Here is an 11835-nt window from a genome sequence, read left to right on the forward strand (position 1 = left end):
GGGGAGCCCTCGTAATGCCTAAAAAAGGGGCCTTCGTCCTCACCCCTAAGGCGTGTGTAATGTTCAATGGCCAGAACCGGGCACAACTCGGGCAAAACACACTGCCCAATTGTGATGCTTGACCCCCTCTGTCGTTGATCAGTTTTGGACCGCCGGACCGTCAAAATAACCTGCTTCTGCCCAATTTTGACATCCCTGGCCTGAAGTGCCCATCCCGAAGTGTCAGTCTTAGATTGCACCACCACCTCACTAATGCATAACGTGCCAAAAAAGGCCATCAAGGAGGCTGCATGAAACAGAGCGGCCTCGAAAGGGGAAGAACATATACCCGGCCAAATCCCAAACAGCCCTTTAAGTACTGAAGGGGATATGGGTTGCCGGGCATCCACCCGCGGACCACACTTTCTGGCCCAACCTTCCAACATCTTCCGGACCCTGAAATCATCCGTATTCTCTGGGAACCCCGGAGCTTTGGTGATAAAGGCCAACGCCGCCAGTTGACCCCTAATTGTCTTCAGCCCCAAACCTCTCTCTTTCTGGTAAACACAGAACTGCATGATATGCGCCGTCGAAACCGGCCAACTATCGTGCAGTCCAGCAGTGCTCCTAAAAGCCCGGAACTGGGAAGCCGCCCTGTCATATGCCCTATTGGTACTGGGTGCCAAAGCTAGGCGAATGGCCCGACCGGCCTCTGCTTCCCAAGCTGCCAGAGGTCCAGAGGCATTCGGGTTGGCCACGGGTCCGCTTCTGAGGCAAGTTGACGGAAACGCTCCATCTGTTGACGAGACAGAGCGTCCGCCACCCTGTTGCACACTCCAGGTACATGCCTCGCCAGGAATAGAATATTCAACCGGAGGCAATGAAGTGTAAATGACCTTACCAAGTTCATCACAGATTTTGAGGACAAGGAGTTGATAACATGTACTACTGCCATGTTATCGCACCAGAAAATCATGGAATCTGGGCAAGCTGCTCAGCCCAGAGCCAAACGGCTACTAGAATAGGAAAAAATTCTAAAAAGGTAAGATCCCTACAGAGCCCATTGTCCAACCATTCTGCAGGCCACTGCTCGGCACACCAGCGGCCCCGAAAGTACACCCCGAAACCATTAGATCCGGCAGTGTCCGAGGAGATCTGAAGCTCGGCTTCAATCTTCAAATCTTCCCACCAAAAGGAAACACCGTTAAATGATTCCAAAAACTCCTCCCAGACCTCCAGGTCCGCCCGCATACCGGCAGTCACTCGGACCCGATGGAGAGGGAGCCGCAACTGCTTCATAGCGTCACAGAGATGCCTCAAAAAGGCCCTACCGGGTGCCACCACTTTGCATGCAAAGTTGAGGTGGCCCACCACCTGCTGCAGTTCGAGCAGCAAAACCTTCCGCTGTTTCCTCAGCGCAGCTAACCGAATCTTAAGATCCGCAACCTTATTCTCAGGGAGCCGTGAAGCCTGCTGGACGGTGTCCAGCTCAATGCCTAAGAACGTAAGCACAGTACTGGGCCCCTTGGTCTTCTCATGCGCCAAAGGTACTCCGAGCTTGAGGGCTAACTCCTGAAAGGACTGTAACAACCTGCCGCATTGCCCCGAGCCCGCTGGACCCACAAAAATGTAGTCGTCCAGGTAATGCGCAGTATCGCTAAGCCCGGACCTGTCCCTTAACGCCCATTCCACAAAAGAGCTAAAGCGCTCGAATGCGGCGCAGGATACCGAACAACCCATCGGTAGGGCACGGTCCATATAAAATTTACCTTCAAAACAAAACCCCAGAAGCTCAAAATCATCCGGGTGAACTGGCAAGAGGCGAAATGCCAACTTAATGTCGCATTTCGCCATCTCGGCCCCGACGCCGCAACCCCTAACTACCTTGACCGCCTGGTCAAAGGAAGTGTACCATACCGAACATAATTTGTCTGGTATAGCGTCGTTCACCGATGCCCCTTTTGGGTAAGACAGATGATGAATAAGGTGATATTCCCCGGGCGCCTTCTTGGGGACCACCTCCAAGGGGGATACACGCAATACGGGTACAGGAGGGGCATCCAAGGGTCCCAAGACCCGATCCTCCTGGCACTCTTTGGCTATCTTAGCCCTAACCACGTGCTCAAGGCCTGCCACCGAACGAAGATTAGAAGCCAAACAAGGGGCCCTAGGACCCTGGTAAGGGATCCGAAACCCAAGAGAAAATCCATTCCACAAATACTCGCCGTCAGCTTTACGCGGGTACTTGCTCAGTAAACTACTGAGCACCCTCAGACGAATGGGGCTGGGCCCCTTTTCCAGGGGGCTGCTGATTGCCTCTGCCGCCGGGGCACTTACCCCCGGCCCTTGGCTTTGACCGACTACAAGCAGAGAGGGCGTGAGCCCCGCCACAGAGTGGGCACTCATGCTTGAATTTGCAGGGTTTTCTGGGGCACACGCCCTTCGATGCAAACTCCCAGCATAACAGCCGGGCTTGAACCACCTGGCCCGCCATAACGTGGGCCCCTGCAGAAAGCTGCTGTTTGTCAACTAAATGTCCGCTATCGGACCTGTCCCCTGAATTTGGCTTTGCCGGGGACATCAACTGCAGCCAAAGCTGCTGGTTGATCTGGTCCCATGGCAACCCCGGGTTAACGGTGGCCCTCATGTGAAAGGCCTCGTCGTATTGCAGCCAAGCTGTGCCGACGAAATCCGAAATCTGTGCCGATGAAATCGCGAGCCGGCTGCGCCCTTGCGATAACGCCTGTGTATATCAGGAAACCGGGCAGCCAATTAGCCCAGGTCCGATCCACTTTCCTGCGCTTCAACTTCTCCTTTTCTTTGTCGTCACGTTCCTCCTTGTCCTTTTTCTCTAACTCTCTGAAGAGGAGGCTGAAAACATCTACGTATTCTCCACGTAGTATCTTATCCCGCGTGGCTGCCGTTAGATGGTCCCCCAACGTGGCCGCCGTTAAATGGTCCCCCAACGGCAACGCTGTTTTGCCATATGGGAGCATATGAAACGGGATGCTCGCATATGGATTTGGTGGGTAAAACCAAATACCCCTCTGAAAATTCGGCCACGCCCCCTGCATCTGCGCGTATTGCTGCCTGCCCCAGGGTAACATGCTGGGAGGGGCCTGCACTGTAGAACCCACCTGTGATGCGGCCAGGTTGGCCGGTAGGCCAGCGGTCATTAGACCTGGGCTGCCCACTACAAAACCTTGGGGGGCTGCTCCCTGATAGCCCCAAGCCCAAGACAGACACATACCCCCTTGATCGGCAGATGGTCCACCCTGTCCAAAAACCCACGGTGCTCCCGCTGCTGCAGTAGGGGGGGGGGCGGTAAGTGTGTAGGACCCCAGGGCCACACCTGCAGCTACAGAAGGGGAGGCTTACCAACATTCCCAGGGAACGCAACTGCGCCTGCTGGCGGCTGCTGCACGACCTCTTCCGACGCCCCATTGCCATACAGCTCTTCTGACGGGCCCTCGTCTGGGTCATCCTCTTGGTCTGGTTCTTGATGTGGTTCAAGCCAAGGCGCTCCACCCTGCAAAGCAGACAGACGAGCCAGTACTTATTTCTCAAAGGTCAGGCGTGTGGAGCGTCCCGTCACACGGCGACACCCTTCCCAAATGGGAGCTCCCGTAGCGGCTTTCTGTTGTTCCAGGGTGTCCAACTGGCCTATAATGGCCTGTCTCACTTGGGCCTCTTGCCCTGGGTCCTCAACGGGGCCATGCTGCTGTCCCCATCCCCAAGGGGGTCGGGCAGGTTGCTTGCCCTTAGATTTACCCTGCCCTTTTTTTGGCACCATACTGATGTCCTACTAGCACACCCAGGCACAGCCACTACCAACCCCCCTCCAGTAAACCTTCCCAACAGGCCCAAAATTACCACCGTTACACTCCTCCCACGTGGTGAGTGGGGAGGGGGGGCAAGGGAAGCTGATACTGAATAAAGCAGAAGGCAACAATGGGGGGGGGTGGCAACAGGCAGAAGCCAGGCACACACAGCCCCCTAAACACCCAACTGTAACACCCAAGCCAGGGCTCCACCCAGGATATGGTGGGGGGGGGGAGTTGAGGAGAGCAATGTGAATACAACGTTCACCAATGCCCCTTCCCTGGCCTGCTAAAACTATGGGCTGACGGAGCACTTTTCCAAACTTCTCATCCTGGGGGGGGGGGAATGTGATACCCAGTCAGAGCACCCCACACAAACCCTTTCCCCAAAATACTATCCACCCCCTTGCTTCCCAAAGGAAAAAACCGGGAACCACCGGAGTCAGCCGCCGCTTGCACCTCAAGCCCCGCTCGCGCCCAAAGCTGGGAAACGCCAGAAAAAGCCACCGCTCGTGCCTGCCACCCACCGTCCGCACAGCATGCAGTCGTTCGCACCCAAAGCCGCCGCTCCAGTAAGTCCCATGATGCTCCCAGGCCTTCCTCCTCGCAGTTCCCCACACGTGGCTCTCCCTCAGAGAGCCCGAAACAACTGCGTAGCTCTAGGCGGGGCCGGGGCTTATATAGCCCTGACGCCCACCCAGAAAAAGCACTCAGATGTGCCGGGTCTGTCACTCTTCTGCTCCCTCTTTCCGAGGGGGCAAAGACGGCCCCCAGCCTAAACGACGGCGATGCCGTCTCGGCTGGGAAGGGACCGGACCTTCCCTTGGATGAAATCACAAGGGTGGGGGAGAACCTATTTGGGCTCAGCGTGGGACAGTTGATCAATCAGGTAGGGGCTGGCTTTGTTCCTGTTTAAAATAAAGAATGGCTTACTCTTTATAAGAAATTTATAAATATTTGTCTTCATGAGGTCTCATTGCTGCATTGCTTGCATTTTGAGAGCTTTATGCAAACTATAGAATTGAAGGTTTGGAACCAAATAAAATAAATGTTTGGCTTGCTCCATATAGAAAAGTGGGTGGTTCCTTCATGAAGCTTTAGTGCTTGTATCCATGGAGAGTGTTTTGGCCAGCAATGAAATGGAAGGCGTTGAACATGCTTTTTAAAAAAGATACTCCTTCATTACATACAGCTTAACAAGAAGACATTAAGATTACTGATGAAGTGGCAAAACGAAACATGTCTATTATAAATAGTTATGCTGTAGTATCAGGGCTTTTTTTTTTGAGCAGAAACACACAGGAATGGAGTTCCATCTGGCTTTGTGTCAGGGGGTGTGGCCTAATATGCAAATAATTCCTGCTGGGCTTTTTTCTACAAAAAGTCCTGTGTGAAACAAGGTGACATCAAAGCTTGTGGCCTAATATGTAAATGAGTTCCTGTGGGCTTTTTCTACAAAAAAGCCCTGTGTAGTATTATACAACAATGAGCTCTATTGAAAATGGTTTAATTGTTTCTTATGGTTGTTATTGTCAGTTTTTGTGTAAATGATATTTGTAAATTAAAAAGCAGTTTTATTTAAAAAAGAAAGTATGGTAGCCTATACATATCACAGTTATGTTTGTTGGGGGTTTTTTTTTGTAATGTATCTATACTGTGATCCCATTTATTGTTTTTACTACACACACTGACAGCAGCTCTCCAGGGTCTCAGATATAGATTACCTAATTTTTTAAACTAGATATCCCAGGAACTGAACCTAGAACCTTCTTCATTTTAAGCAAATGCTCTACCACTGAGCCACAGCCCTGCACAGATCATTGTAACTATTTATTTACAAAAAGTAGTGCCCTGCCTTTCTCCTCATATAAGGGCTGCCAACATGGCAATTTAAAAAATACATGATAAAATCACATTTTAAACCATTAACCCCCACTCCCAAATACACATAATGAAAATATAATATTTTATATATACATCAAATAAAACATTGGTTATGAGGGAATGCCAAACAAAACAAAACAAAAGTCTTCACTTCCTGATGGAAGATGACAACAGGGAAGGAAAGAAGAATTCCCTGGAGAAAGCCTTCCAGAACATTGTTAATGAGAATGATATATAATCACCCATGGTCCACTCTTTCTTACAGTGTTGCTTGTGTATGGAGGGCTTATCTTCCAGAATTCATTTTGAACTATCAGTGGAATGATATAAATTTACTGCTTATTTATTTGTCTCCTGGTCAAGTTCTTATCTGTCTTTCTATTTCATTTATCTTGTGTATGATTGCTACTGATGCTGTTTTGACTGCTTAAAGACTTTCTTTGATGGCTACTCTTATGGGACCTTTGCATTTAATTGGTTATACTGCTAAGGGAAAGAGAAATTTTGGTCTGGATCCAGTCAGTTTTTAAATTCAGCCTCACCCCATTTTTCTTCCATACTACATCCTCAGTCCCATATGTTTATTGTCCCTGCCAGTCCATTGAACCCTTGGGATGGTCCAAGGAGACTACTCATAACTTATTAACCTGAATTCTTAAAATTACTGATATTGACCATAACTCTCTTCCTTTTTGCCCCAGAGGACCCTGATTGACTCCTTCCAACATGTCCCTTAGCACTCTTTTCTTGATCCAGAATAGCCCATCTTTTGGCCATTGAACCAGCTATTCATAGCAATTTTCTTTGTGGCAAGAATAAATTTTGACTCTGTCCATATCCACACAAAATTCATTGAACTGAAATTTGCTTCACTGTATAGCCAATCTCAATGAAATTACAACAGTGGTAATTTGCTTCTTGGCAACTAGTAACAGCGACTGAGATGACTAGAGAGACAATGGCGACATACTCGCGACGAAGCTACGAGAACATCTTATAGGTCATTTATGTGGACATGAGATGGCAGTCTGGGCCACAAAGAAGGCTTACTTTGCATCCCAGATTGCATCTGCGACCTCACAAACAGCACAATTGTTTAGTATAATTCGATCATCAACAATTTTACCTCAAGGTAAACCAAACGATAAAGAATTGGAAATTGACTGTGAGGCTTTTGCAAGTTTTTTCGCAGATAAGGTCTTGTCGCTCCAACATGACCTCTCCGCCATAATTGATACAGTGAAAGAACTTGAGGCACCGAGCGCATCTTCTGGTCTAATTCTAGATTCCTTCAATCCACTTACCTGGAGGAAGTCGATAGGATCCTTTTCGCTGTACGCCCTACGACCTTTGGGTTGGACCCATGCCCGTCCTGGCTTATAAAAGCTAGCCAGGCGCTGTTACGTGGGCCACTACAGGGTATTGTCAACAGATCCCTGGTAGAAGGGATCTTTCCCACACCTCTTAAAGAGGCTGTGGTCCGTCCCCTCTTGAAAAAACCATTTGCAGATCCGGCTGCATTGGCGAACTATCGGCCGGTATCAAACCTTCCCTTTTGGGGTAAGGTTATAGAACGGGCGGTGGCAACTCAGCTACAGGGATTCCTGGATGACACTTCCACACTGGATCCATTCCATTCCAGCTTTCAACCAGGTCATGGGACGGAGGCGGTTCTGGTCGCCTCAAAGATGACCTCATGCGACATCTGGATTGGGGCGGCTCAGGGTTGCTGTTATTAGATCTGTCAGCCACATTTGATACAGTTTACCATCAACTACTGACTAGCTGCCTTGCTGATGTGGGGATTCAGGGGTCTGCCTTACAGTGGTTGGCCTCTTTTCTCCAAGATCGAGGACAAGATCGAGGGTGGTGATAGGGGAGGAATCATCCCAAAGGCACTCACGACACCCAGCTCTATCTATTGATGGGTGGTCAGTCTGACTGTACCCCGGAAAATCTAGACCTGGCTCTTCAAGACATAGCACCTTGGCTTAGGCTGAGTCGGTTGAAGCTAAATCCGACAAAGACGGAGGTTCTCTGCCTGAGCAGGGGTGGTTCAGAGGGGAAGATCCCTCTGCCGGCTCTTGACAGGGTGTCACTAATACCGGTCCCTAAGGTCAAGAGTTTGGGTGTGCTCCTTGAGTCCTCTCTTACAATGGAGGCCCAAGTAGCAGCCACTACTAGATACACCTTTTTTCATCTTCGGCAGGTGCAGCAGTTGGCCCCTTTCCTGGAGCGCAACTACTTAGCAATGGTGATCCATGCTATGGTCACCTCAAGAATAGATCACTATAATGCTCTCTACATGGGGCTACCCTTGGCGCTGACTTGGAATCTACAGCTAGTGCAGAACACTGCAGCATGGCTGTTAATGGGGCTCCTCTGGTGGGAGCACATTCAGCCAGTGCTGAGAGAGCTGCACTGGCTACCTATTGTGTTCCGAGTCCATTTCAAGGTGTTGGGATTGACTTTTAAAGCCCTTTATGGTCAGGGGCCTGTCTATCTGTGGGACCGCCTTTCTCCACATGTTCCCTGGAGAGCACTGCATTCAGGGACAAAAAATCTATTTTCCATCCCTGGACCAAAGAGTCTAGGTTGCGGTTGACACGAGCTAGGGCCTTCTAGCCGCCCTGAGTCCGCTTGCGGAGAGAGCGGGATATAAATGCAAAGTAATAAATAAATAAATAAATAATTCTCAGTGGCAGCACCAGAATTGTGGAATGCTCTCCCAGAGGCCATAAAGGCCCTGTGGGATCTCTCTACTTTCCACAGGGCCTGTAAGACTGAACTAGGAGAGAGCTGCCACCCTGCATCATTATAGAGTACCATATGATCACCGCTTATATTATATTGTAGTGATACAGCACCATGAAATGAAATGTTTTTAAAATAATTTTAAACTGTAGCTATTTATATTGGTTTTTAATTTGTAAAATAAATGTTGTTAGCCACCCTGAGTCCGCTTGCTGAGAGGGCGGGATAGATAGATGATAGATAGATAGATAGATAGATAGATAGATAGATAGATAGATAGATAGATAGATAGATAGATAGATAGATAGATAGATAGATAGATAGATAGATAGATAGATAGATAGATATTACAATTTTACTTTGTTTCCCCTTGTTTCTTTACCACTCACAAATCATGTGCAACTATTAGCTAGTCTACAGATTGCATCTTCTACATTTTAAGAATTCTGAACTGAAATCTGAGCAGCAAGAAGGATAATGAATCCTTCTTGAAGACCAAATTTTTCTTTTGAGCTTTCTAATAGCATTTTTCATTTCGGCATTTCTCAGAGTGTAAATAATTGGGTTCAGCACTGGTGTCATGAGAGAATACATTACTGCAACAAACTTCTCACCCGGAAATACTTTGAAAAGCTGATTATAAGTGAACATTGAGGGTCCAAAATGTATGCTTATGACCATGATCTGAGCAGCACAAGTGGAAAGGGCTTTGTGCCTCCCTTCTGTCACATGTGTTTTAATCTTGATCAAGATCACAGTGTATGACACAAGGAGAGCAAAAAAGATAACCACAAGGAGTAGCCCGCTGTTAGTAACCATCAGTATCTCGGTCATGTATGTGTCAGTACAAGACAGTTTGACAATCTGGGAGATATCACAGAAGAAATGATCCAACACGTTGGGTCCACAGAAGGGCAGCTGAAGTATTAATGCTACCTGTACAATGGAGTGGGCAAAGCCACCCAGCCAAGCGCCTGTCACCAAACCTACACAAACTCCTTGATGCATAATAAGCAAATATTGCAGTGGTTTGTATATTGCTATGTATCTGTCAACAGCCATTACTACTAGGAAAAAACTCACCGTTCCCCCAGTAAAATGGAAGAAGAAAACTTGGGCAATACACCAGTTATAGGAGATGGTATGCGTATGGGTGATAAGATCCCAAAGCACTTTGATTGAAGTCACTGTGGAGTCACTTATGTCCATGACAGCCAGGTTGGCCAAAAAGAAATACATAGGTGTGTGGAACTGAGGCATGAAAGTTACAGTAGTAATGATTGTCAGATTCCCCAGCCAGGTTGTGATGTAAATGGTGAAAAAAATGAGGAAAAGGATCATCTGCACCCTTGGATTCTGAGTCAAGCCCAAGAGAATGAATTCTGTTACTGTCGTATTATTTGCCATTTTTCCCCTTAGGAAAAGAATATATATTTTACAATGAAGATTTAATGTCTATGTATTATATATCTAGATTTTACCCAATCATTATTTTAGGTTGTATATAATTTCTGCATTCTGTTATGAGCAAAAGTAAACGTCTACTCATTGGGTCAGCTGAGCATGTCCTTAATTAATCTCAGTTATTGTTTATCAATAAGTAGAGGCAGCAGCAGAGTTCAGTGTGTCTGAAGCCAGAAGTTCAATGCTGAAACAAATGTAATCATAAAGCAAAATTAGGTGATTCTTTTGTGTGTTTTTTGTGTGTGTTAGACTTATTTATTTTTAATGTTTTATTTTTTTCTTAAAGTAATACCTTTAATTAATAAACAGGATTCTACATTCTACATTCAGATATCATAAAATAACCAAACAAAAATCTTATTCCAGGAAATTACCACTTACATAATATTTCAAATAAAACAGTATAATGTTTTAAAAGGTTCATGCTTGCAATTATACTTTAAACTATAATCAACTTTCAGATAATGTAAAAGTAAATCAGATTGGAGTAATAGGGATTGATTGAAGGTATGTCATGTTCAATAAGTTAAGTAACTATTGGAAACCACATCTGCACAAAAGTATCACAATATTTCCCAGGGCCAGTTGAGAAATACTGATTTACCATCTTTCCTAGTATAAAGTGTTCCCATAAGCTATTAAACCACATCTTAACTGAAGGGGGCTCCTTACATTTCCATACATACATACATAATTTATTTCAACAGTCATTGACCAAATACATAAAAGAGATCTCTTATCAACTGGTACATTTCCATTTAGAAGCAATTAAATATTTAGCAACTGTTAGAAGTGTGGTTAATAATTTCTTCATTTGTCTATTATATGATGCATCCAGCTAGTTGTGGAGGAGGATTGATGCTGCATTGTAAAACATTAGGTGATTCAAAAGCATAAGTCATGCTGTCATCCTGTATATAGATAGGTTACTGACCACATTAAGTTGAATGGGATCCAAAGCAATTAGGTTGCAATAATAAGAACACTACTCTACTGGAGTAAGCCCCATGATAGAAGATGAAACTTACTTATGGCTAGACCAGTTTAGGATTGCTCTCCAAATTGCATAATATACAACTGCCATCTCTAGTATGAAAAACATAAAGCCTAACTAAGCTGTAGTTATGGTGTTCATATAGAGCCAGGGAAGTCTACCCCTGTCTTGTACCCCAATGTGAAATCTTCTTTAATGGTTTGGGAAATTCACTAATCAACAAATTACCCAGAGCTCATCTTGCTTTGTGTGAACATAATTTATACCCCACATAATAAATAGCACTCTCCAAAACTTGTACACAGTTCTAAGGTGGAGGGCTGCAGTGGGAATACAGAACCCCATCACCCCTCCCCCTATTTTGTGAACAAAATCAGCTCCTGTGATCAGAGCAAGAGTAAAGGATCCAAGCCATAGTAAAATAATTTATAAATTATATCCCACATTTCTGTAGCATTTGATTTCCTCCCCAACTAAAAGACCTCACAGGTTCCTATAGCTGGCACCTTAGGTGTCTAAGGAAAGGTGATTTAACACTTTACATTATCTTACTGCTCTTAATTGGATGGTCCAAGCTAACCTGATCTTGTCAGATCTCTGAAACTAAGCAGGGTCAGCCCTGGTTAGTATATGGATGAGGTATTACCAAGGAATGTTGGGGCCGCTATGCAGAGGAAAAGATGGACAAACCACCTCTGAATGTCTCTTGCCTAGAAAACCCAATAAATAAACCATAAGTTGACTATGACTTGATAGTAAAAAAAAAAAACCACTTACCTGTTGAGTTCTACAATCCTATGATAATAAGGTATATGAGTGTATTCCCTTCATCACTTCTATTTGTTTTCATCTGATGGACATGTAAACTTTTTCATCCTTCCTGTTTGCATTGATCCTGTTCCCAATGCAATTGTTGCTTGTATGCACTATGCACTGTTT

At 46.0% G+C, this 11835-nt stretch overlaps 1 protein-coding gene across 1 annotated transcript; it reads right to left on the bottom strand.

The window, feature by feature from the left end:
- Window positions 1–8852: 8852 nt before the first annotated feature.
- LOC132583445 (olfactory receptor 4D9-like) lies at window positions 8853–9845 on the bottom strand. Its single transcript, XM_060255082.1, has one exon. It carries the CDS (start codon window positions 9843–9845, stop codon window positions 8853–8855), a length of 993 nt encoding a protein of 330 aa, XP_060111065.1.
- Between the last annotated feature and the right edge of the window lie 1990 nt (window positions 9846–11835).

This window comes from Heteronotia binoei, chromosome 15 (assembly GCF_032191835.1).
Source record: "Heteronotia binoei isolate CCM8104 ecotype False Entrance Well chromosome 15, APGP_CSIRO_Hbin_v1, whole genome shotgun sequence".
Classification (NCBI taxonomy): Eukaryota; Metazoa; Chordata; class Lepidosauria; order Squamata; family Gekkonidae; genus Heteronotia; species Heteronotia binoei.